The 23,102-nt window shown below is 33.9% G+C and overlaps 2 protein-coding genes across 2 annotated transcripts; both read left to right on the top strand.

Moving 5' to 3' along the window:
- Positions 1-8,968: 8,968 nt before the first annotated feature.
- LOC133287322 (probably inactive receptor-like protein kinase At2g46850) lies at positions 8,969-11,875 on the top strand. Its single transcript, XM_061484894.1, has 3 exons — positions 8,969-9,761; positions 10,476-10,559; positions 10,806-11,875. The coding sequence occupies exons 1-3, from the start codon at positions 8,969-8,971 to the stop codon at positions 11,873-11,875; spliced, it is 1,947 nt and encodes a 648-aa protein (XP_061340878.1).
- Positions 11,876-13,644: 1,769 nt separating this feature from the next.
- Positions 13,645-17,505, top strand: LOC133287296 (soluble inorganic pyrophosphatase 1). The gene is made up of 9 exons (XM_061484865.1): positions 13,645-13,787; positions 14,437-14,569; positions 14,742-14,770; positions 15,660-15,725; positions 16,017-16,124; positions 16,491-16,556; positions 16,644-16,764; positions 17,127-17,208; positions 17,301-17,505. The coding sequence occupies exons 2-9, from the start codon at positions 14,437-14,439 to the stop codon at positions 17,341-17,343; spliced, it is 648 nt and encodes a 215-aa protein (XP_061340849.1). The 5' UTR covers positions 13,645-13,787; the 3' UTR covers positions 17,344-17,505.
- Positions 17,506-23,102: the final 5,597 nt, after the last annotated feature.

Raw genomic sequence — 23,102 nt, 5'->3', positions numbered from 1 at the left:
TTGTTCCTCTTTAGTTACCTCTCTTAGGGTCAATATCCTAACATTGGTGCTTTCATTCTGGAACACCACATCAAATCTTTTCAATTTCTCTGTTTCGAACACCACATCTCCATGGAAGTGCTAGAACCAGAGGAAGAAATTGCATTGCAAAAACTGTCCTAAGATCTTGCTGCCTTCAGCTTGAAAATGGACAAGCATTTTGATGCCCAAAAGAAGCTTTTCTCCTCACTCAATGCGCAGCTGAAGCAGGTGCAAGAAAGGGTTGTTGTTGTGCATGACCTTCTCCAAGAGAATGAGGTGTTCCAAGAAACCAAGGTTTCTTCATTGTTGCAAAAGGAAGAAGCAGAACCATTGAGGAAACCTGCAGTCTTGCTTGCTCATATTCCTCAGACTGATTTTGGTTTACCCTCTTCAAGTTTTGGCCATTCAAGATGCATTTGTTTAACCGCAACAACAACAAAAGTGGATGTATATGCCGATCTTGAAGAAAAGGCAGAGTTGTTGAAAGTCTTGAAGTTGTCTGAGGCGCCTTCGATCATCCCATTGTCCGAGATGGAGCAGCAAATTCAAACCCACAATTTTCAGCAGCCTTTTTACAAGAGTCTACACATTTGTTGAATTAGTGGGCAGTAGTCATCCAACCACAGTGGCTGATCAGAGCCAAGAACAAGATCATTCAATAGGGGAACCCACTGACTTTTTCTCCTTGTTGCGTCTCCGTAGCTCATTCAAAGGGGTTCACATTTCCCTTGAAATGGATGTAAACGACACCGTCCTATGGCTCAAGGAGAGGATCCATGACATAGAAGTTGTGCTAGTCAACAGTTTGCTTTTGCATGCAACAGGTGCAGAACTGCACGATCATCAATTGTTGATGAAGGAGTTGCAAAAGTGGTACCAGGGCCTTTTTAACAACCACGATGCACACAGAGTGTTCGACAAATTTCCACGAAGAGAAGAAGTTTTTTATTTGATTCTGATTATGGGCTTTTGCTTAGGATACTTCATTTCTTTCTTTTTCTTGTGTTTTCCTTGGGACCCAGGAGAATCTCCATTTTTTGTTGTATCCATGGAACCTTGAGGACAAGGTTCAATGTCAAGGGGTGGGGAATGTTAGGTGAAGACATCAGCATGTGTTAGTGGTTGGCATGTGTAAGCACGTGAACAGTTATGTTAGTTACTCAGCACATGAGTAGTTATAGGGATTGCTTAGTATAGTTGTATTAGGGAACTGATGTATAAAAGAGAGAAAGATGTAACATGTTTTGACCACCTGAATAATAATCTTGAGTTCACTCTCTTTTGTTCCTCTTTAGTTACCTCTCTTAGGGTTAATATCCTAACAGATCCCCTTGTGGGTCAGTCACATCAGAATCATTCAGTAAAAGATTACATATTCCATTAGTATTCATTTGGTACCAAAGAAATTCTTTAATTTCTATAAACTTGATTCAAGATCATTTTCATATCTAATATAAGTAATTCATCAAATTCACAAAGCCAATTATAAAAAATAAAGTAAAAGAGTAGAAAGAATTCATAAAATAATTTTGGCAGAGTAACGACATCTTCACAACTTTTAAAGAAATAACTTTAAAAGACCAACTTTAAACATAACATGGATAATAACAGAACCAACATAGCTTTATAAAATATCTAAAAATAAACTTCAAAAGTAAATAAGAGAATGAGTTATTTACTCCTAATATTACCTTCACTTTTCTTTTTCTTCTTCCTTTCTCTTTCTCTTCTTCTTCTTTCTCTCTCTCTCTCTCTCTCTCTCCTTCTTTCTCTCTCTTTTTCTTCTTAAGTTTCTTATTTTGGGGGGGGGGGGGGGGGGGGGGGGGGCGGGGGGGAGTTACATAAAATTTCAAAAAGAAATGTAATCATTACTTTTTATAAAAATCTAAAGAATCTAATAATTACCTTTATAAATATCTAAGAAATCTTAATCATTACGTTTATAAAAATCTATGAAATTTAATCATTACTTTTATAAATATCTAAGATATTTTATTCTAATTATCCAAGATATTGTATCTAAATATGTAAGATATTTTATATTAATTTATTATTATTATTATATATATATATTTTTAAATATTACAAGGTAGGATCCTTTGACACCAAATCATAATCGTTGGTTTTCTTAATCAACGATTATAATTTATTGTGATTAATAATTAATTAATGAGTTTGATTAGTGAAAATTATAACTGATGATTGGCGGAAATCAACGGTTAGGGTTTAGGGTTAAATTTCAAAGTTTGACACCGGTGTCAAAGGATCCTACCCCAATATATATATATATATATATATATATATATATATATATATATATATATATATGAGAAAAATATTTCTCAAGCAGCTTGAGATATATTTATAAATATTTCTCAAGCAGCTTGAGATATATTTATCTCCGTCCACCCCAAAAATATGTCATTTTGTTTATTTATTTCTTTATATTAATTGATTCATTTTGAATGGTTATGATTCCCTTTTTCTCTCTATTTCTTTATCACCATTAATTCATCTTTGTACAGTTATGATTTAGTAGTCAGAGATAAAATTATCTTAAATAGCTTGAGAAACGATAAATCCTATTGATATATGGGTTCGCTTTTTCTGTAGTTACTGCAGATAAGTTATCTGCAGTAACTGCAGAAATATTTTTCTGTTGATATATATATATAAGGGAAAATGTGTGCCATTTTAAGTGAGAGAAAGAGATAAATCATGGGAGAAAGAGAGAGTGGACAAAAAAAAAAATTAAAGGTGTGGGTCATACCTCTTTGTGAGAGTAAAATGACACAAGTTGTGTCATTTAAAAGAACAAACACTTTATATATATATATATATATATATATAGGGTTTTATAATTCTCATGTTGAATGAGAATTGAAATCTTATGTTGTAGAGACAAAAAGTATGTGGGACCCATATGTTAAAAAAAATTATATATAGGATCCATGTTAGCACGGAAATCGAAGGATGTGTAGAAAAATTTTAATTCTCATGTTGAATGAGAATTATAAAACCCATATATATATATATATATATATATATATATATATATATATATATATATATATATATATATAGGGTTAGGATCATTTTACACCGGTGTAAGTTACACTCTTAATCTTGTCCGCTAATCCCACTTATATCTAATGGTTCAAATTTTTTAGTAATGTGAACCATTGAATACAAGTGTATCAATGGTCAAGATTGAGTGTAAGACTTCTAACTCTTACACCGGTGTAAGAATATCTTGCCCCATATATATATATATATATATGGGAAAAACTATTCTCATGCTACACGAGATAAGTTTTTCCTCCTACACACCCTTCGATAACTGTGCCATTTTCTTCTTTTATTTTTATTTTTCAGGTGGTAGAGTCCACAAGTTTATCTCTATAACATGAGATAACTTATCTCCTTTAGCATGAGATTAATAAAACCCTATATATATATAAGTCTTATTATTATTTTATCTAAAATATGGACATGAGAGAAGGGTTCTTATCAGACAAATGCATAATAGGAACGTTGTCTTGGAGCAAGTTAAACAAAAGAAGAGTCATTGAGTCAACCTTCCTTAATTACAGATTGCAGCAGCTTCACGAAACGCCAATAAGATTTCCAGCTGATTGGTCAGCTACCTGTATACCACAATCAATAACCTTAATTTTACGGTCTTTTATGTCTTCTTATGTTAAAGCACTTGGGGCCTTTAATTACTATAGTTTGTTTTTATGTAGTTTGGTGTGTTTGTCCTTTTTTGTTAGCTATATTTTTTATTTACCTTCTTTCTTGTGAGCATATGCTTTGTTTACTTAATGATAATAGAAATTTGATTATGGACACTAGAATTGGCTTGCTAATAAAGCATCTTATTTCTTGCTAAGGCTACAAGAAAAAAGCTATGTCCTGTAGATTGGGTCTCAAGATCCTAGCCCTTATCCGTTTTATCATGTACTTGGATAGTTGGATTGATCCTTAGGACACCGCATAGTCTACACGTAACACTTTTATGTGTTTAATATTTGTCAGAGGTAAAATTATTTTTTATATACATATAAAAACGTATAAAATTTATATGAGGTAATGTGAAAAGAAAAAAAAATATGACTTTATATATTTTTATATATATGTATGAGATAAATTTTATTTTATACATCATAAAAAATATCAAACCTTATTTTTAATATGAAAAATATCTTCAATATTCTCATATTACTGAAGACTACTTACATCCTTTACCAAATTTGAAAAAAATAATATAATCAACTTTTCTCATTTTATCCATTCTTTTATAATTATTGTCACCTAAATCTCACTTTTTTCTATTTTTAGTAAAATAATACATGCTCGTATAGAACCAAAGATATGTTGCTCAATGTGTGGTATAGATTTTATTTAAGGGTTTTATAAGAGTTATGTTGTAAGAAAAGTAATTGTATAATGTTATAGAGATTCGTTTTGCGTGCCTTAATTTTTTATTTTTTATTTTGCTTCAAAAACTGCGAGTCCCACAAAATATTGTGTGTGTATGAAATTTTTTTGTGTCATGTGACATGATAGATGCAAACCCCTTTATTTAATTACATGAATTCATATTTTTTACTGTGCTGTGTCATGTTTCAATTGGATAAATGTGCTATTCACAATGAAAACATAGACAAATTCTTAGGTAGGTCTTACCTCGTTAATTCAGATTATGTCAAATTTACTCTTTGGAATTTTTAAGTTCTTCGTATGCAAAACACATCACCAAAAAAAATAAAAAAATAAAATCCTCACCCTGTCTCTAAAGTCCGAAAATATCTTCATCTCTCACACTCACTTAAGAGATTGTTGGCTACCCGTAACCACATCCACATCCTAATTCCTATGGATCCTGACTCCTGAGTATACTTTAACGATGTCCTATTGCATAATGTTTTTACCTATTTTACGCAGATCTTTCACATGCCACTTTTATTGCTACTAACATATGAGAATATTAAGTGCACTTAGCAACAATATCTGTTTTCAATATATAACGTGTTACAAAATCTGTCTTTTATTAGCCATTCAATTTTATTTTTGACCTTTTGCCATCGATATTTGATGTAGACTTAAAGTCCGATAAATATACCTAGTTATATATATTTCCTTGAGAAGTAAAGGAATCGAATATTAAGGTAGACAAGTGAAACTCTTATTTTAACAAGATACTCTTAAGCAAAAAAGGTATAGTCTAAGTGCAAAACAAGACACAGAGCATTTATATGCGGATTTTGGTATCATTTGATTATCATTTTGCTTGAGAGGTGTGTGTTCACCTTCAAATTGGTGGGGAACTAGAAAAAAAAAATGTTAAAAGAAATATAAAATCATTATTGTAGCCTCATCAAATATTTTAAGATTTTGAGTTAAATTGATTTTTTACATGGTATCAGAGCTATCGTAACTAAGTGATTACGAGTTCGAACCTTAACACCTCCTACTTTGAGGTGAAATTAAGTAAGCACAAAGTATGTATAAAAAAAGAAAATAAATAAGCACAAGATAAATCAGACTCTTGCGTGAGGAAATGTGTTGTAGAGATATAAAATCACTAATATAGTTTCACTTAATATCTTAGGGGGTGTTCGGTAGGGAGATTCTTTTTGGAAACCCAAGAAAGTCAGGATGAGTTTCTAAAAAGATTATGTTTAGTAGCACATTTCAAAAAAAATTCTCGGAAAAGTGATGTTTTCTGAATTCTGTGTTGTGTGTATTTTCTAATCCAAAATACCACCCAGAGGATTGTATTTTTGGAATCCCACCGGATGGGAAAATTTCTCAAACTTTTTCGAAAAAATTACCCCCTCCCTCTTTGTTCCCTACATCAACGGAGCTTCGACCCAGCACATAATAAAGCATTTTGGTGGTGTGCTGGTGGCTCATTTTGGTGTGTGCTAATGATAAGGAGCTCGCACTTTCATATACTTTGAATTGTGGCTCATTTACGATGGCATATGTGAAAAATTGGGGGACTTCTATGTTATGGTCCATCAAATTGAAGACGTGAACAACGCGAAGAGGGTACTGGAGAAATAAAAAAAACGTTTCATGCATAGTTAAATTTCCTTTTGAAGGAACAAATATTGTATTTAACAGAGTACTTTGAATGAAATTTTCTGGGTTTGATGGTGAGTTTTGGGCACTTGAAGGGTTAATTTTGTAAATTCAGAACACATTTCCAGCAATATTTTACAATCAACCAAATATAGCATCAGAAAAATTAGTCCAACATTTTTCACGGTAAACTCAATTTCCCATTATATTCTCGAGAATCGTGATTCTCGGATAATTTTTTTTTTTATCAAACTCTCCCTTAAAGTTTTAGGTTGAGATAATTGTTTATAGAATCAATGTATGCCTCTCTTCCATATCATTGATAGTATTGGACCATCTCTTAATTAATTCTACACATTCAAATTATGTCTTTTTCTTCCTCACAGGGTGATCTAACTTGTAAAGTCGGCAAAACAGGCTCAGCTCGGCGGTTCAACTCGCCCGCTCGTCAAAAGGGGCAGGGAGGCGAGGGCTGAGTTTTACAGCCCATTCTTAAAAGCGGGGTGAGACAAGCTAACTCATTTTTTAACTGATTGATAGTGGGGGCAGACCGAATTTTTTAACTCACTTTCAAAAGCGGGATGGGGTGAGCTGACCCATTTTTTAACAAGTTGACGGCAGGGTGAGGCGGGGCAGACCGTCCACTTTACCACCTCTACTTGTGATTATAGAATCCCCCCTCTTTGTCTCATCTTAAGAAATTGCATTATTTGAAAAAACAAAATTAATTTTACTATATAAAAAAAATTAAAAAATTGAATCGGTTAGGTCGTTTACCCGGGAAACAGTAAAATCCTTTTTACTGTAATGCTTTTTTTATCTTCCTTTTATTGTAGTACTTGAAAAATTATTGAACAACTAATTATATATATAAAAAATTAAGTTATGAATATTTTATTATATTAAATGACTTAAAGATTGTATAAATAGCACTTCTATATAATAAATAATACTTATTTATAAAAGTTAATGATCACCACACTTTCTGAGTTTGCAATCCTTGGTTCACCCCCTGGATTCAAATAGTCATGATATGAAACTTTAACCACGCTCCATGATGTGTAAGTCATTCAGGTTGAATGTCTACAAGCAAGCTTTCATACCCTTTTCTTCCTTTTTATTTATACATATGTTAAATTGTCATCATATCGCAGATTTTCCACTTTCACATCAGGTAGAAAGAAAGAAACCACTTGTTCCTCACCTAAGTGACCTATCACATCAAAGGTAACCTTTTTTTTTTCTTTCGGAAAACTCAAAGGTAACCTTAAACCACTACTTTTATATAGCCATAAAAACAGTGTTTTAAGGTAACCAACCACTTGTTTTAAAGTTTCAAAGGTAACCTTAAAACATGCTTTTTGGCTATATAAAATGGATAAAAATAATTTTACTGGTCACAGTGTAACACACAAGAACATACTTCTGATTTAGTGCAATAAACCTTTTCTTTTTTCAGGTGAAAAGTGCACTAAACTTTCTTGTAAGTTGTAACCTTTGAAAAGAAAATATCTCAAATATTTCACCAACAGGTCAAGCTCGTATGAAAAGGTTGATTAACCATTTTTTATATTTCTCTATGATACATTTTTAAGAAAAGAGTCTCTTTGCAATTATGTAAGAGTAAGATTATAAATAAAGATTTCCTCTATTCCATATTCGCTAGTTGAATTTAACGGGAAGTGATTTTTCTATGATACATTTTCACTTAAGAGTCCTTTGAGTTTTGAAACATGAATATTGTATATGTTCATTTATTTTATATACTACTGACTTGATTTCATTAAAAAGTAAGATAGTGATGATCAAACTCATAACCTCATAATCATGTAAACTTTAATACCATATAAAAAAAAAAAAGTGCATGTCTTTTTAGGACACAAACTTTTTAAGAGAGAGATAAACATAACCCCGCTGAACTACTTTTTCTTTCCACTTTTCTCCCGTACATCAATTAAACTACCATCGTTTGATTTACCATTTTTTAAGACTCTGTCTATTTGTACATACATTGTTTCTTTTAAAAAATCTTCATATAAAGCCAACAAAACCATGCCTAGCTAGTAGCTACTTAATGTAGTTACCTATACTAAGTACTCAGTTAGGTTAGCGTTAGCGCTTATTTGGGCTTTAAGTCCTGACATCGTTTTCTGCAGCAGGACTAGCACCAGCACCATATAAATATGAATAATAACAACATTATTTAGCTTTCTCTTTTTGTAAGGTACGCATCCTTACACTGTTGACAGATCTGACATTCCGTAATTCTCAAACTAGATTACTTAAAATTCTTGATATCTTAGTTTATTCCTCATTGTGTGCTCCAACTCTCAGATTCCCCATGCAAGTTTCACACTATGCACTATATAATATATGCTACGTAATTAAGCTTTGTGCAATTCAACAAGGTTGAAATGCTCACAACCTTTGGCCACGCTCACTCAGCACACACTCCCATATATTAATTTGGTACGAAATGCACCCTATTCCACAGACCAATCTTCTCCCTCTTCTCCAACTTCTATGCCATCCTCAATACCTAGTACCTCCCTGATGTTGCCACGTGTTCACCATATGGTATTTCTGATTGGAAATCTCAAAGGGTGATCAGAAACATACTATGTACTTTTACTACTCCCATTTGGGTATATCTTTATGTTCATGCATGTATGTGCTTTATAGTTTATACTTTCAAGTTCAATACTTTCTCATTATTTTAAGAGCCATTACCATTAAGCAATAAAAGGGGGTGCCATGAACGTATTGTTTTCTTTAACATCTTCACTGCACTCACTTGCTCTTCTTCCTTTTGATAACCAATATAGAGAGTCAAACAGGCTTTTTACTGGCACTGGCAATGTTACCTATTGTTGTCATCCTAACTTCTTTTGTTACTGTTAGTTTTGGACTTCTTTTGTTCTTTCCTTTTTCTTGTTCCCTACATGAGCAAGGAAAACTACTGCAACCCCCTTTGCTTCCAAATTCTTGCAATGAAACATGTGGGAAACTCCATGTTCCTTTTCCATTCTATGTTAACACTTCTTGTGTGTCAATTTCTAGTGCTTTCCACCTCTCTTGCTCAAATTCCTCTGCCCTTTTGCTCAAAATTGGCTCAGAAAGTTATCCAGTGTTGGAATTCTTCCCAGATGGTTTGTTAGTGGACTTTCCAGACACATCATCATGTCGCCAGTACAATGACTTGAATTCATTTGGTGAAAGTTTTGAAGGAAATGACTACTTTGGAGTCTCTTTTGACAATGTTATTGGTCTCTATGATTGTGAGGATTCTTCTTTGTGCAAAGCAGATTGTGAAACCATTGACCTTCCTGGTTGTGATGGAAGTGGTGATGGCTCCCTTGGATGCTGCTATCCACTCTCTGACCATAGCATATGGCATATTGGAGAAGGCTTTTCAAAATTTTCTCAGTTTGGATGCAGGGGATTTTCTAGTTGGGCTGTTTTGAGAGGGTCAAATTCAGGAAAACGTGGGGTCAAATTGGAATGGGCTATTCCTAGGAACTCCTCCAAGGAAGTTTGTGCGAGGAGTGCAGACATGGCTAATGCTACATCAATTGAAGGTGGCGTAAGGTGTGTTTGTCAAGATGGATATGTTGGTGATGGGTTTGCTAATGGAACAGGATGCTTGCAGTGTGAGTAGTTTTCATCATCATGTGGATGCAAAAGGAGTATTTTCCTTGTTTTGACATTATTTTAACAGTTTTCTTGTTCTTCTGCATTCATCTGAACTTCATAATCTTTATTTTTTGAACCTTCACAGTCAAATGCTTAGAAATCCTAACATGTGACCTTACCTCTTGATTTTGTTTGTTCTAATAGTTATTTGACTTCATTAGACATGGAGAACCATTACTTTCTCTAATAGTGCCAGCAAGTCCTGAAACTACAAAAAATAGTACAGCTCCTCTAGTTCCTCTATGTCTGTTAAAATGTCGGATCTGGGATGTGAATCTCTCCATTCAACCAAAACTAATACATGCTAGAATAGTTTAGAAACTAATGCTAAGAATTGCTTCAGCTGAATGAAATAAGGTCACTTATAACGACTTGATAGTATAGCATTGGATTAACCAATAAATATGTGTTCTTTTATTTCTTCATGACCATGTGAGCATATAGGCTTTTTTATTTGGATAACTATTCAAGAGTGATAGATGGTATATATGACAAAACAAACTCAAGCTAGGTAAATATATGATACACAGTTTGAGAGAGATTAATAAAACTCTTTTTTTTTTTCCCCCTGAAATAAACGGATTCCTGAGCAATCCTTTAAACTGTTTGATCTTCGGTAACACTCTCCATTCAGCTCTGACACTTACTTTTGCTAGATGTATCCATGGCAGCCTGTATCAAGAATGGACAGGAAGCATATGGAAGTGACTGCTACATCAAAAGATATGATCAAAGGAAAATGGTTATCATTGCCGGTAAGTAGCTAGCATAGCATTGTAACCTTTTAATAATTTTTCTTGCAGAAAGTCCTCATCAAAAATTAAAAATATGTTATCAACCTATGAGACATATTCAATAGATGATACCGAAGGCAATAAGGATTAGTCCCTAATAGAATTTACATTTTTTCAACGTTTTCCCTTCATCTGTATAATTTGTAGTGTTATTTTTTCACATTTATTGTCCTTCTGAGTCAATCTCATGGCATCCTTAATATGCAGGAATTCTTGGTCCAGTTCTTATTGTTGCCTCCTTGGTTGCATTATTTTATCTTCTAAGAAAATCAGAAAAACCAGAAATGTTTGACACTGAGCAGGTTTATTATCACAACATTTCATTCCGCAAAGGTTGTAGAACTCGACTATTCAGCCACCATGAGCTAGAGGAAGCCACCAATGGTTTTGGAGAGGGTCAGAAACTTATGCATGGAAGTAATGGGACAATGTTTGCTGGAGTTCTTGGGGATGGATCTCACATAGCTGTCCACAAGTTAAAATGTGAGAATGAGAAAGACATAGTTCAAGTCCTGTCACAAATTGAGGTTCTATCTACTATTGTACATAGGAACATGGCTTGCCTTATTGGATGCTGTATTGACTCTAGTTACACTCCTCTAGTGGTGTACGAGTATCCTGCAAATGGTACCCTGGAGGAGCATTTACACCAAAGCAAGGGACAAAAACTTAGTTTAGAATGGTATAAGAGATTGACTATTGCTGCAGAAACAGCTAGCATTGTTGCACTATTACATTATGAGAACTCTCCTCCCATATTCCACCATAATCTTAAGTCTAGCTGTATCTTCCTAGATGATGATTTTTCTGTCAAGATTGCAGGATTTGGGCTATTTAGTTCTGATTTTAATTATGATTCTCACTTGCACAAGAACCGTGAATGTTTACCCTTCTGCAGAAATGATGTCTATGACATGGGTGTGGTGCTTCTTGAGATTATCTCAGGCTCAAATCACTTGGACTCACCTACTTTAGCCTTGAAGAAAATACAGGCTGGAAAGCTAGAAGAAATTGTTGATCCTCTTCTTTACTATCATGAGCAACCACACTATCGCCATGAGCAAATACAGATAATAGCAGACCTTGCAACAAGATGCATGCTATTTGGTGCAGATGGAAAGCTAGGAATGATTGATGTTGCAAGGGAGTTAGTACACATGACTAAAGAGAGTCCTGATGGAGGAAACATGAGAGGACCTGCACTGGAGGAGACATTCTCAAATTCAAGCCTTCTTCAAATGATATCAATGTCTCCTGATTCTATGAATGTTCCTTGAATTTTCCTCCTTCATTGTGCCAGTCATTTCAGTTTTTCAGTCCCCCTTCCCCTCTCAAGAAAAGAAAAGATGAACTACCACAATTTTATGTGTATGCGTATGTGTGCATTAGAAACCCCCTACCACTGTACATTAGGGAATGGATTGAATATTCTGGTTCTAATTTACTTCACTAAGCTGTATAAGCAAGTGTATGTGGTTAATGTCTCTTAAAAAATTTAATCAGCTGCTATTTAATATATATGCATTTGTGTGAATCATTTTCTGTATAGAGTAGAAGTATTTTATGGACATATATGAGTTATTTAGTTACAAATAATAGCAATATTTCATTATAAAGCATCAATGAAAGATAAAAGAAGAAAAAACCAGCAGAGCTCTGACAACTCAATATGCTACGTGTGGTTTAATCACTCGGGTCTCATTTCTTTTTCTACCAGAAACACTGAATATCACGTCCAAGTGGACTCAAATTTCATTCTAGTTAAGATTTGAAGTGCTTTTAGCTGTATGTTTGGTATGGCTTATTGACAATTGAGCTTGATTTTGGAGAATTTAATTTCATTTTGAACTATTTTATCTGATTCATTCTCCTATTCAAAGTTTTTTAGGCCTTTGGTCAAACCAAATAACCAATTGATTAATAGTAGTTTCCATTTCATTTCAGAATTCTTTGTATTGTTTCATCTTCTTGCTTGAAATTAGCTGAGTACTAAAACTATTTTCATCTGATCTGCTTCTTGAAAACTTAAGGGTTACTGATTAACCAGATGTAATTAGGGTAATTGATGTTTCAATCAACAACTGTAAAAGTTAACTTCACGGTTTAGAGATTAAGATCCATTAAACCATCACATTAGTACATTTCCATTAAGTTTTTAAACAGTAGATCTCATAATTAAAATATTATCTATAAGGGTCTAGTGGTGTCTTAACTAGATTCCTGGACTTCAGTTCGATTCTAAAGAATTGCAACTCCTAAAACAGATGGAAAAGTTCAAAATCGAAATCAAATTAATAAAACCCATTGATATTTATAAAAAAAATATTATCTATAATTCAAATGTCAATGTTATGTGATAGAACCAATTAGCATATTCTTTCTATGGCCATGTGCTTGGTTTGAAATTTTCATCATGTGACTGGACTAAATAAGTTGGCAGCACCATGTGCAGCTATGAAAAATGATTTTCCGGCCCAACGTGCAAAGTAAATAAGCAATTTGTCAAGTGCATAAACATGGATGGGAGGGTTTCCCTAACTTCATGACCTCAACAACATACTACTTAAAAAGTGGATTAAACGTGAATATTATTAAAACTGATAAGGATAGAATCATGTTACAAAACTCCAAGGATTTTATGTCATAAAATAATTTTAATGCAAATATGAATTTCACTTGAGCCTTACCCTAATGTATTATATGTTCAAAGATTCTCCCATAATATCAGTGCCTAGGAAATTGTATATCACGCCACTTTCTTTAAAACATTCTTTCATTTATGATGTTTTACACTTTTACACACACGCACACATGTGAAACATCGTATGTAGTTAATAACCACAATTACTAACGTGAAACGTCATTATTAATTTGCATCTTTGCCCATAAATGATGACAAGTTAAAGAAAGGTGCAAGAGCAATATAAGGTAAAAAAAAGTAATACTTTATATCAATAAGAACAAAATGAAATAATCATCATAATAAAAAAAAGTCTAACTTGAATTTTTTTTGGCTATAATTTGCCTTTTGAAAGTTCCAAAGAACAAGTGGAGTGGTAAGCTAACTTGTCGGAATGCTCTGACTCTGTTCTCCCCATTGACCTTTATATATAAACATCACTCTTCTCAGATCTCTCTGCTCAACCCTTTACCTTCTTTTCAGCATATTTGCTTTTGGTGTTATTCAAGGTTCGTTATTTGCTTTGTTTCAAACCTTATAATCTATCCTTTTTTCATTTGTTAATTTATGTTTGATATTGGTTTCATGCATCAAGTTGGCATCTTTTCTGAGTTTCCTATCATGGGTACAAATTTTTTTTCAATTATTCTTTGTTGTATTTCTATTAACCACTGCACCAACCCATTTTTCAATTCCTTTTATCAGAATATTAAACAAAAAAATGGCCTTCTTGAGATCCAATAATAACCAAGTGTGATTAGATGAACTGCAAAATGTCATTGACTTATGGGGTTGATTTATATGTACAAGACAGTTTGGGAAAAATTTAGTCTCTATTACCACTGATTAATGTTGTTGGGAAAACTGTAACATATCATGAAATGAAGCAAATCTTTTTGATGACATGTTGACAAAGTTAGGGTATGTGGAATTCAAAATATGCCTGGATGGATCATAGATGAATTAATGTTGGGAAACCAATGAATTCAAAATGACAAAGTTCTGATGGACCTTGACGTGTAAAACTTGGATTACATAGATACTAGGCTCGATGGTTCATGTCTGTTGAAGACATTCATTGTTTTCTTGAACCATTTTGACTCTTGCTGATTCATCAAAATCGTTTGTCTTTGCCTTTATTGTGTCATGTCTTTAAAGATGAGTCAGAATACTGAGAAAAAAAGTGAAGAAGCTCGAGAAAACCGTCAAGCTCCCCGCTTGAATGAAAGGATTCTTTCATCTTTGTCAAGGAGATCAGTTGCTGCTCACCCTTGGCATGATCTTGAAATTGGTACTGTTGTTGACCATATTGCTTTTCCTATTTATCTTGCACATTGGAATTCATTTTAACTTTAGATGACTTAAATTGTGTCACCAATGCACCTTGTGGCCATTCCAAATGTCTATACCCTCCCCAAAAAAAAGAAAATCATGTAACTAATCTTCTTATTTTTCATGTGCAGGACCTGGAGCACCCCAAATTTTCAATTGTGTAAGTCCACATCTTTTGATTCTGGAAAAAATACTGGCTGCCTATAAAATAATGTCCACAATGATGTCATTATTTTCAACATTTACTTTAGAAAAACTCTTAAGGTGTAACCATTGCACTGGTGCAATCATTGGGTATTCTGCCAAAAATAATTGTGTTAGATTCAAATTTAATCCAGTTTTCCAAAAAAACTGCCATACCGGAAGGTCTATTATTGATACCAAATTAGTGGTTGGACAATAGACATGGCCTTTCTTGGTTCTTAGGAAAGTAGGTATAAAGATCAACTACAAACCAAGATCTTTGGGTAGAAGAGGCACAAAGTAGACATGGATTATAGCTTGAGTGCATACAGTCCACAATTTATGACAAGCAACCTTACCATCTTTTAGGATGTAGTTTCCGAACAAACAAACATAAACACAAACCAGTCATGCTGGAAGTATACATATCACAAATTACTTGTAAAAGTAGAAATAACATGAGTTTCTAAAGAGCTTATGCAGGTTTTCCTGTTGTTGATGAATCTAGATAAAAACTACATATAACAAGATTAAGTTCCTTCTCAATCTTTTCACAACTTAGGTCTGCACGTCTCCCTTTAGATACTGAACATATTCCTGAGCATGATAAGTGACATAAACCTGTCTCACTTTTTAACATCAATCTAAGAAAATTTTCCGGTCACACTTCTTTAAATCAAATTTTGTAACACTATTGCACTCCCAAAGATTCTTCTATTTCTATCTTTTATCATTTCGAAATCTCCAATAACTTATCTTCTCCTAATAACCGTATTTATGCAAAACCTTTGATTCTGTTCTTGACCTGAAGTTTTCCACTGTAGTACATTGTTTCTGCTTGCTCAATGGTTAGTTGCTAACTCCAGGTTGTGGAGATCACCAAGGGAAGTAAGGTCAAATACGAACTTGACAAAAAGACTGGAATGATTAAGGTAGGACCCAATTGCCCCCGTTTTGAAATTGAAGTCTCTAGTGCTATAATCTGAAACAGATTTTACAGATAACTCCATTTCTTCCAGATGGTTTTTTTCTGTTCAGTTGTCAACCAACCACAAAGCAACAAGATTGGTTGGAGGGCAATTGGACAAAACATGAACTTGGAATTTATCTCTTTCTTTTTCTTTTCTTTTTCCTTGTAGACTCTTGATCCTTTTCAATTCTAATTTTTTCTTTTCGTTACTCATCTATCATTAGATTCTTCTTACCCTTTGAGTAATGCTCAGGTTGATCGGATTTTGTATTCATCAGTTGTTTATCCTCATAACTACGGTTTTGTCCCTCGAACTCTATGTGAAGACAATGATCCACTTGATGTTTTGGTTCTCATGCAGGTAAATTCTTACCATTTCAAATCCATCCAACTTATACAATAGCCATTATTTACTAGTTAGTGTATATTGTATAGTAATACTAACACTAGGCATGATTCTCTCTTTATCAGCAATAAATTAAAAGCTGCTTCTGAAATTTTGACATATTTGGATTATATTGATGGAAAGGACACATCAACATTGAATCCTCAGTTAATCACCCACATAATTTTCATATTTTTCTATTATCCTTTCCTTCATTCAAAAGATGATACCAAATAAACTCAAATGCTGCATTAGCCGTATAATGAGATGACTATGTTTTTTTAGCTATATGTCAAGAAGGTTATCCATTAGTAAAAACTTACTGAATTTCTGATGTGGTAGGAGCCAGTTCTTCCTGGTTGTTTCCTACGAGCCAGGGCTATTGGACTGATGCCCATGATTGACCAGGTATCTTTTTGGTTTCTTAACAAATAAAACAATTGCCATTTTCTTCCACCCATTTACATGATAACAAGTTTGTCCCTATTGACACAGGGGGAGAAGGATGATAAAATTATTGCTGTATGTGCTGATGATCCAGAGTATAAGCACTACACTGACTTCAAAGAACTTCCACCTCATCGCCTTTCTGAGATCCGACGCTTCTTTGAAGACTGTATCCTTAACAATCGTGATTCAAGAGCATGTTGCTTAAGTTTCTGTTGAGATATATAAAACCATTAATATAGCCTCACCTAACAGTTTAAGCTTTTTGGTTGAATTGGTTCTTTACATGGTTCTTTACATGGTATCTCTTGTGGAATTTCTTTCTTCGCATAGGTAGGTGGGCCTGTGCATTATTCACCCTTCAAGTTCAGCGGGCACTCATGTGAGGGGACATGTTGAGATATATAAAACTATTAATGTAACCTCACCCAATAGCTTAAGCTTTTGGGTTGAATTGCTTCTTTACAATTTCTTTAAGCTTAGTTTACATTTTCATCAGAATTTGAGTGCATTTCTTAACATATTGCTAAGACAAGAAGAATGAGAACAAGGAGGTAGCAGTTAATGACTTTTTGCCTGCATCCACTGCTGTTGAAGCCATCCAGTACTCAATGTCAGTATATATTGAGCAACTAATTTTTTTCCCACTCATGTATCTAATTAAAATTGCATCATTTCAAAGTTGGCTATGGTGGTTTGTTGCAGGGATCTTTATGCGGAGTATATTATGCAAACCTTGAGGCGATAAACAAGAATACTATTCTCCAAGAATCAGAATAAGCTTCAATCTATACTGTTTTTAAACATATTTTGAAGAAACTTTATTGTATTTTGTATTGAGTTGGATAATATACCACTTGTTTGTTTATTAAGCGAAGAACAATCATCAATTATGATGCTTCATGCAGAATCCTAGTTGATTGCATTTTTCAGTTTCCGATTAATACTTTGGTAATATGTTTTTATCAGTTTGATTCTGCACGCACTTGTAACCTTCATTTTGTACTCTTTGAGTACTTAAGGCAACATGTGTAGTCCAAATTAGCCTAAATCTTGAGGCAATGAAATGTGCTGTCCCCAGGATATTCTAAAATAATTATACATTTATGGCAAATAGATTGGTATTAGTATTTTTGTTGCCATAAAAGAATATTGGTTATGTTGTTTATGTCATGTGAAAGAAATTATGATTTGTGCAGTTACATGTGGAACAAAACCTAGAAACTGTTATTTTAATATTTTTTGGTATACTGACCTTAATTATCTTTTTAAAGTGAGTCAGCTCCTCGGATATCCCACGGGTTTTAACTATTTGATCCGACTACAAAACTAATCTCAAATTAAACTGTTATTACTTGCTAGGTTTCGGCTACAATAATTAATGGGCCTTTAAAAAGGTTATCGTAGTATTATAAGAATATTATACGAACACCGAACGTTGTGTGCATACTTCATAATTTTGGCCCAGTATATATTGCAATTGGCATGATACTGAAAATTTGAAAACAACTAGTTTTGGGCCTAACTTCTTTCCCTATAAAAAAATAATGATAAGGAAAGTGAGGAAAGAAAATCAATTATCATAAATAGAAATTTTACAACAAAATATAACACTAATCTGCACCAGAAATGAGATTAAGATCATAAGGGGGCGTTTGATTGAGGAGAAATTTTTTGAATACTAGGGAAATGGTTGGAAAGTGAGTTTGATAGGAAAATGTAAAAAAAGTTGTTTGGTTAGAAAAAATTTACCGGGCAAATTAGGTAAGATTTATAAAATCTATGTTTGATTTGAGATAAAATATAGATGGGGAAATAAGTGACAATTACAAAAATATCCCTGTTTTTAAATTTTTAGGAAAATAAAAAAATTGTAAATTCGATAAACTGCAAGCGAAAGGTGTGCTTCTTCGCACACACCCCTCGTCAGCTCAGATCTTGCCATTGAATTCCAACACTGATTCTTCAAACAACAACATCACATGCAAGAACAGCAACAAGTTCGCTTCTTCGATTTTGGTTATAGCACAACCAGACAATGCACCCGCTCCTTCTCCCAAATCAACCACCACCGGCTCAACCACCATCTCATGTGAGTCTTCAACCATCCCCTCTAAAGTCTTCATCTTCATCACCGCCTTCGGCTACTCCTGCTGTTTCTCCATACGGGTCTGTTCCATCCCCGACGGCAATACCAGTGAGCAGTCCAGGCGGGTGACGATTCGGGTGCAGGCTTCAAATATGGGTACGCTCGTCTTTTGGTTAAATAACAATGTGAGCAAATAGGTTGCTTTTCAGCAATACCACGTATCAAAAGGGAAACTTTCGCCGGCTATATCCACAAAAATGGCTATGCAACTTGGTTTGGTAGGATAGTGATTTAGGTAGGTAAGTATGGAATCTCCTTCAACAAAACATGGTTACCTTCTATTCCCACTTCTCATTTGCCTATATATCTCAACAAAATCCTCCAACCAAACACACCCTAAGGGGCTGTTTGGTACAATGATTTATTTTGGTTGCCCGGGAAATTGTTATTGGGAAAATTTTATTCCTACATTTGGTACAAGTAAAGTTAAAATTTATCTGGGAAAAATTTGTTCCCTGCATTTTTTTTTTACACTATCAAATCCAAAATCAGAATACCAACTTGGACATGTTATTTTTTTGTTCCCGCTAGTTGAGAAAGGATTGACATTAATCTCTGCAGAAAATACCCTCCTGAGCCCTCATGGTACAAATTCGTTCGCTCGTTTTGCTGAATTTGTTTGCTCACTTCATTTCTCTGGTTAACATAATACTTCGTTTTGTTGAATTCCTTTCCACACCTGTCAGTTAAACGATTAGCAAAAATATAGGGGATTTGTTCGTTCACTTCATTTTGCCGAATGGCACTGTAACACAAATAGTCACTCCATATCCATGAAATAAGCTTGGAAAGGAAATAGACAATGGGGGATATGGTTACGTACCAAGAGGATGAGAGTTAAAACAAAAAAAAATGATCTGGGAGCATTCAAGAAGAACATGGGTACAATGTTGGAAGAGTTCACTGAGTGAGTATGTCATTCTTAGCTCAATGGTGTTTTTTCATTTTCTTTATAATCATCTCTAAAATACATACATCATCACAAGGTTATTTTCGTTATTTCATATCATATTCCCAGCAATATTTTGTCATTAACCAAACATACACTAGGAAAAATGACAAATATTTCTAGTAATATTTTGGCCTACAAAACGCTTTTTTTGTAAAATTCTCGAGAAAATAATATTCCTACCATATTCCCAGTTATCATGATTCCCGGATAAAAAAAATTTCTCCTATACCAAAGCCCCCTAAGTGTTAAGTGATACCCGGGAAAATGAGAGTCAAAACTATAGAATTGTATATATATGATTTTTTGAATTCAAATATATATATATATATATATATATATATATATATATATATATATATATATATATATATAATATATAAGAAAAGTGTTTGTCATTTTAAATGACATAAAGTTATGTCATTTTAAGAGAGAGATAGACACAAAGTAATATTTTTTATTTAAAATTTAAATTAAAAAAAAAATCACTCACTTTTCCCCCATGATTTTCATTTCTTGTGTCTATCCCTCTCCTAAAATGACATAGCTTATGTCATTTAAAATGACAAACATCAAACTCATATATATATATATGGAAATAACATCTGTCATTTTAAAGGATATAGGCTTATATCATTTTAGATCCTAACCGTTGATTTTCGTCCATCAACAGTTATAATTTATTGGATCAAAATTATTAATTAATTAATAATAAATTTGGCCCATTAAGTTTGACCCAATAGATTATAACCGTTGATGGACGAAAATTAACGGTTAAGATCTAAAATGATATAAGATTATAGGAAAAAATATCTATTCTTTTAAAGGATATAAGCTTATATCATTTTAGATCCTAACCATTGATTTTCGTCCATCAAAGGTTACAATCTATTGAGTCAAACTTAATGGGCCAAATTTATTATTAATTAAATAAGAACTTTGTTCCAATAAATTATAATCGTTGATGAACGGAAATCAACGGTTATGATCTAAAATGATATAAGCTTATATCCTTTAAAATGACATATGTTATTTCCATATATATATATATATATATATATATATATATATATATCAGACGTACATGAAGAAAAATTAAATTATATTGCTATAAATTCTACGTTGTTATAAATAATATTATTATGGATGTCCATAACTCCCGAAGAAATAATGTGTAACTTTTGTAACTTCTAATATGTAATTAAGAGGATTCAATTTAATCATTTATTTTATTGTAACCCATTATAATAGAGGGTTTATGAATAGAGACCATGTACATATCTTGAAAATGGTTAATCAGAATACAATGAAAGTTACCTTCTTTCTTCTTGTCCTAATTTTCACTCTTTCTATTGTGTTTAATATACTCTTGTCATTCTTTAGTTTCATAACATGTTATGAGCCTAAAGCTCTAACCAACTGAGAGGAAATTCATTTTTCTTGTTTGCTATGTTTATTTTTGCGCATCAAGATATGGAAAAAATCGTATCTTGAATTTTGAGCTTTCTTTCCACAAATTTCTCTCTCTCTCTCTCTTTAGTTTTTCTTTCTCATAATTGTAATACTCATTTTGCGAATATTGGATTTCCATCGAAACCTTTTTGTATGCTGGTTTTGTCTCTTCCATTTAGTTTGGGGTTTACTCCTTTTCTTTTGTGTTTTTTTGGTAGTCTGAGTTTCTGGTGCAAGATTCATCCAAGTCTTAGAGGTTCGAAGGGGGTCTTGAATTGTGGCTTGGTGGACATCGAATCTCATACCTGAGGAGGATGACAATGTGGAGGATAAGTCTTCCTCTTCCGATGGCTTCTAGAGCACAAAGTTGGCATGGAGCCTCTACAGGTGGTGCCTTTGCTACTCATCCTGGCTGTTAACATATTCTCAGCCGCTAGCAAATGTGTCTCCTTTCATGTTCGCCAGAATGAATAGATCTACGGCTCCCATAACTTTCAATGGTGGAAGAGAGCGAGAAGCGAATTTCATCAGTGGTGGGACTGAAATCATCGCAGACTAGTTATCCTTTTACAATGACGCCAGAGTTTTCCTGTTTGCGACCCTTACGGAGTTCACGCTTGGCACTAGAGGCCAAGACTTCTACGATGATAGCCTTGTCGGTGACTTCAATCTTTCCATAACAGTGACCACAAGTTAATTTCATGAATCATTATTTACTTCACTGGTAATCACATTTTATTTTAACGGCTAAAGCTTAAAAGTAGTTTAATCTATGCAATATTAAAATATGAATGTTGGCTGATGTGGGATTGTCTGCGTACACACTATTCTATGTTGTTTTATCGTGTTGTGATAACATTATTATATTCTAAGATTTTTATTTAATTACAAAAAATTAAATGTAGAAAACAATACCCCTCATTAAAAAAAAACATTTTTAGCAATGGATGAAATCCGTCGCCCGTATTAAATAATCAGTTGCAAATACCCTCTGCGACGGATTTTACGTGGAAAAAAGTCATCGCAAAATCCCTCATTGCAAACGAGATTTGCAACGAATTTTGGGCGATCCAAAATCCATTGTAAATTGCAGCGAAAATATTCTGACGCAATATTGTGTAATTCCCTCGCAATATGCAAGTCTGCCTACAGCTAGGGGTGGCAAAAATGAGCCAACCCGTCGGGTTGGCTCGTAACCCGCACAAAACGAGCCGGGTTGGGTTGGCAAAAATGAGCTGCCAGCTCAATTTAGCCCGACCCGAGCCAACCCGGGCTCAAACGAGCCAGCTCGCGGGTTGAACGAGCCAGCTCGCGGGTTACTCTTTTTTTTTTTTTTTTAATAAAATATAATGGACTTTACTGATGGATTCTCCACTGATGGACTTTACTATATTGGTCGCTTTTGCATGTCCTTTTTTTTCATGATTGGCTTTTGAGTCTAGATGCTTATCGTTGAAATATATAATGGATTTCTTTTATTTTTTATTTTTTGGCTTTATATACGTTTTATGGTTATCGTGAGTTAGAGTAATTCAGAAAATCATGATAACTGACTCCTGTGATTCGTGGAGTGGTTTGTGTTTCATTTAATGTTTTTGGATTTTGTAAATTACTCTACTTGTAGTTGGACTGCAAAATACAATAATTTTATACAGGAGAACAAACCACAAAAATTAAATTTTTTGAGCCAACCCGCGAGCCAAGATTTTGAGCTAACCAACCCGCGAGCCAACCCACTAGCATCATTTCGAGCTAACTCGCGAGCTTTTTTTGAGCCAACCCGTGAGCTTTTTTACGAGCCAACCCGCGAGCTGATTATCGAGCCAACCCGCGAGCCAACCCTAACCCGGCTCGGGTCGAGCCGGGTTGAGTTTTCTGGCTCGTTTTTTTTTTCCGAGCCAACCCGACCCGACCCATTTTTTTCGGGCTGAATGCGAGTTGGGCCGGGTCGGGCTGG

This window comes from Gastrolobium bilobum, unplaced genomic scaffold, assembly GCF_033153095.1.
Source record: "Gastrolobium bilobum isolate Gb01-03AN ecotype WA unplaced genomic scaffold, APGP_CSIRO_Gbil_v1 utg11002, whole genome shotgun sequence".
NCBI classification, from domain to species: domain Eukaryota; kingdom Viridiplantae; phylum Streptophyta; class Magnoliopsida; order Fabales; family Fabaceae; genus Gastrolobium; species Gastrolobium bilobum.
This window is presented reverse-complemented; position numbering and strand designations above follow the sequence as displayed.

Excerpts from the sequence above, each read along its gene's own strand:
- LOC133287322 (XM_061484894.1), top strand. The coding sequence starts at position 8,969 with ATGTTACCTATTGTTGTCATCCTAACTTCTTTTGTTACTGTTAGTTTT. Across the intron at positions 9,762-10,475 it reads TGGAACAGGATGCTTGCAGT|CCTGTATCAAGAATGGACAG; the intron begins GTGAGTAGTTTT and ends TATCCATGGCAG. Across the intron at positions 10,560-10,805 it reads GAAAATGGTTATCATTGCCG|GAATTCTTGGTCCAGTTCTT; the intron begins GTAAGTAGCTAG and ends CTTAATATGCAG.
- LOC133287296 (XM_061484865.1), top strand. The coding sequence starts at position 14,437 with ATGAGTCAGAATACTGAGAAAAAAAGTGAAGAAGCTCGAGAAAACCGT. Across the intron at positions 15,726-16,016 it reads AAAAGACTGGAATGATTAAG|GTTGATCGGATTTTGTATTC; the intron begins GTAGGACCCAAT and ends AGTAATGCTCAG. Across the intron at positions 16,557-16,643 it reads TGATGCCCATGATTGACCAG|GGGGAGAAGGATGATAAAAT; the intron begins GTATCTTTTTGG and ends CTATTGACACAG.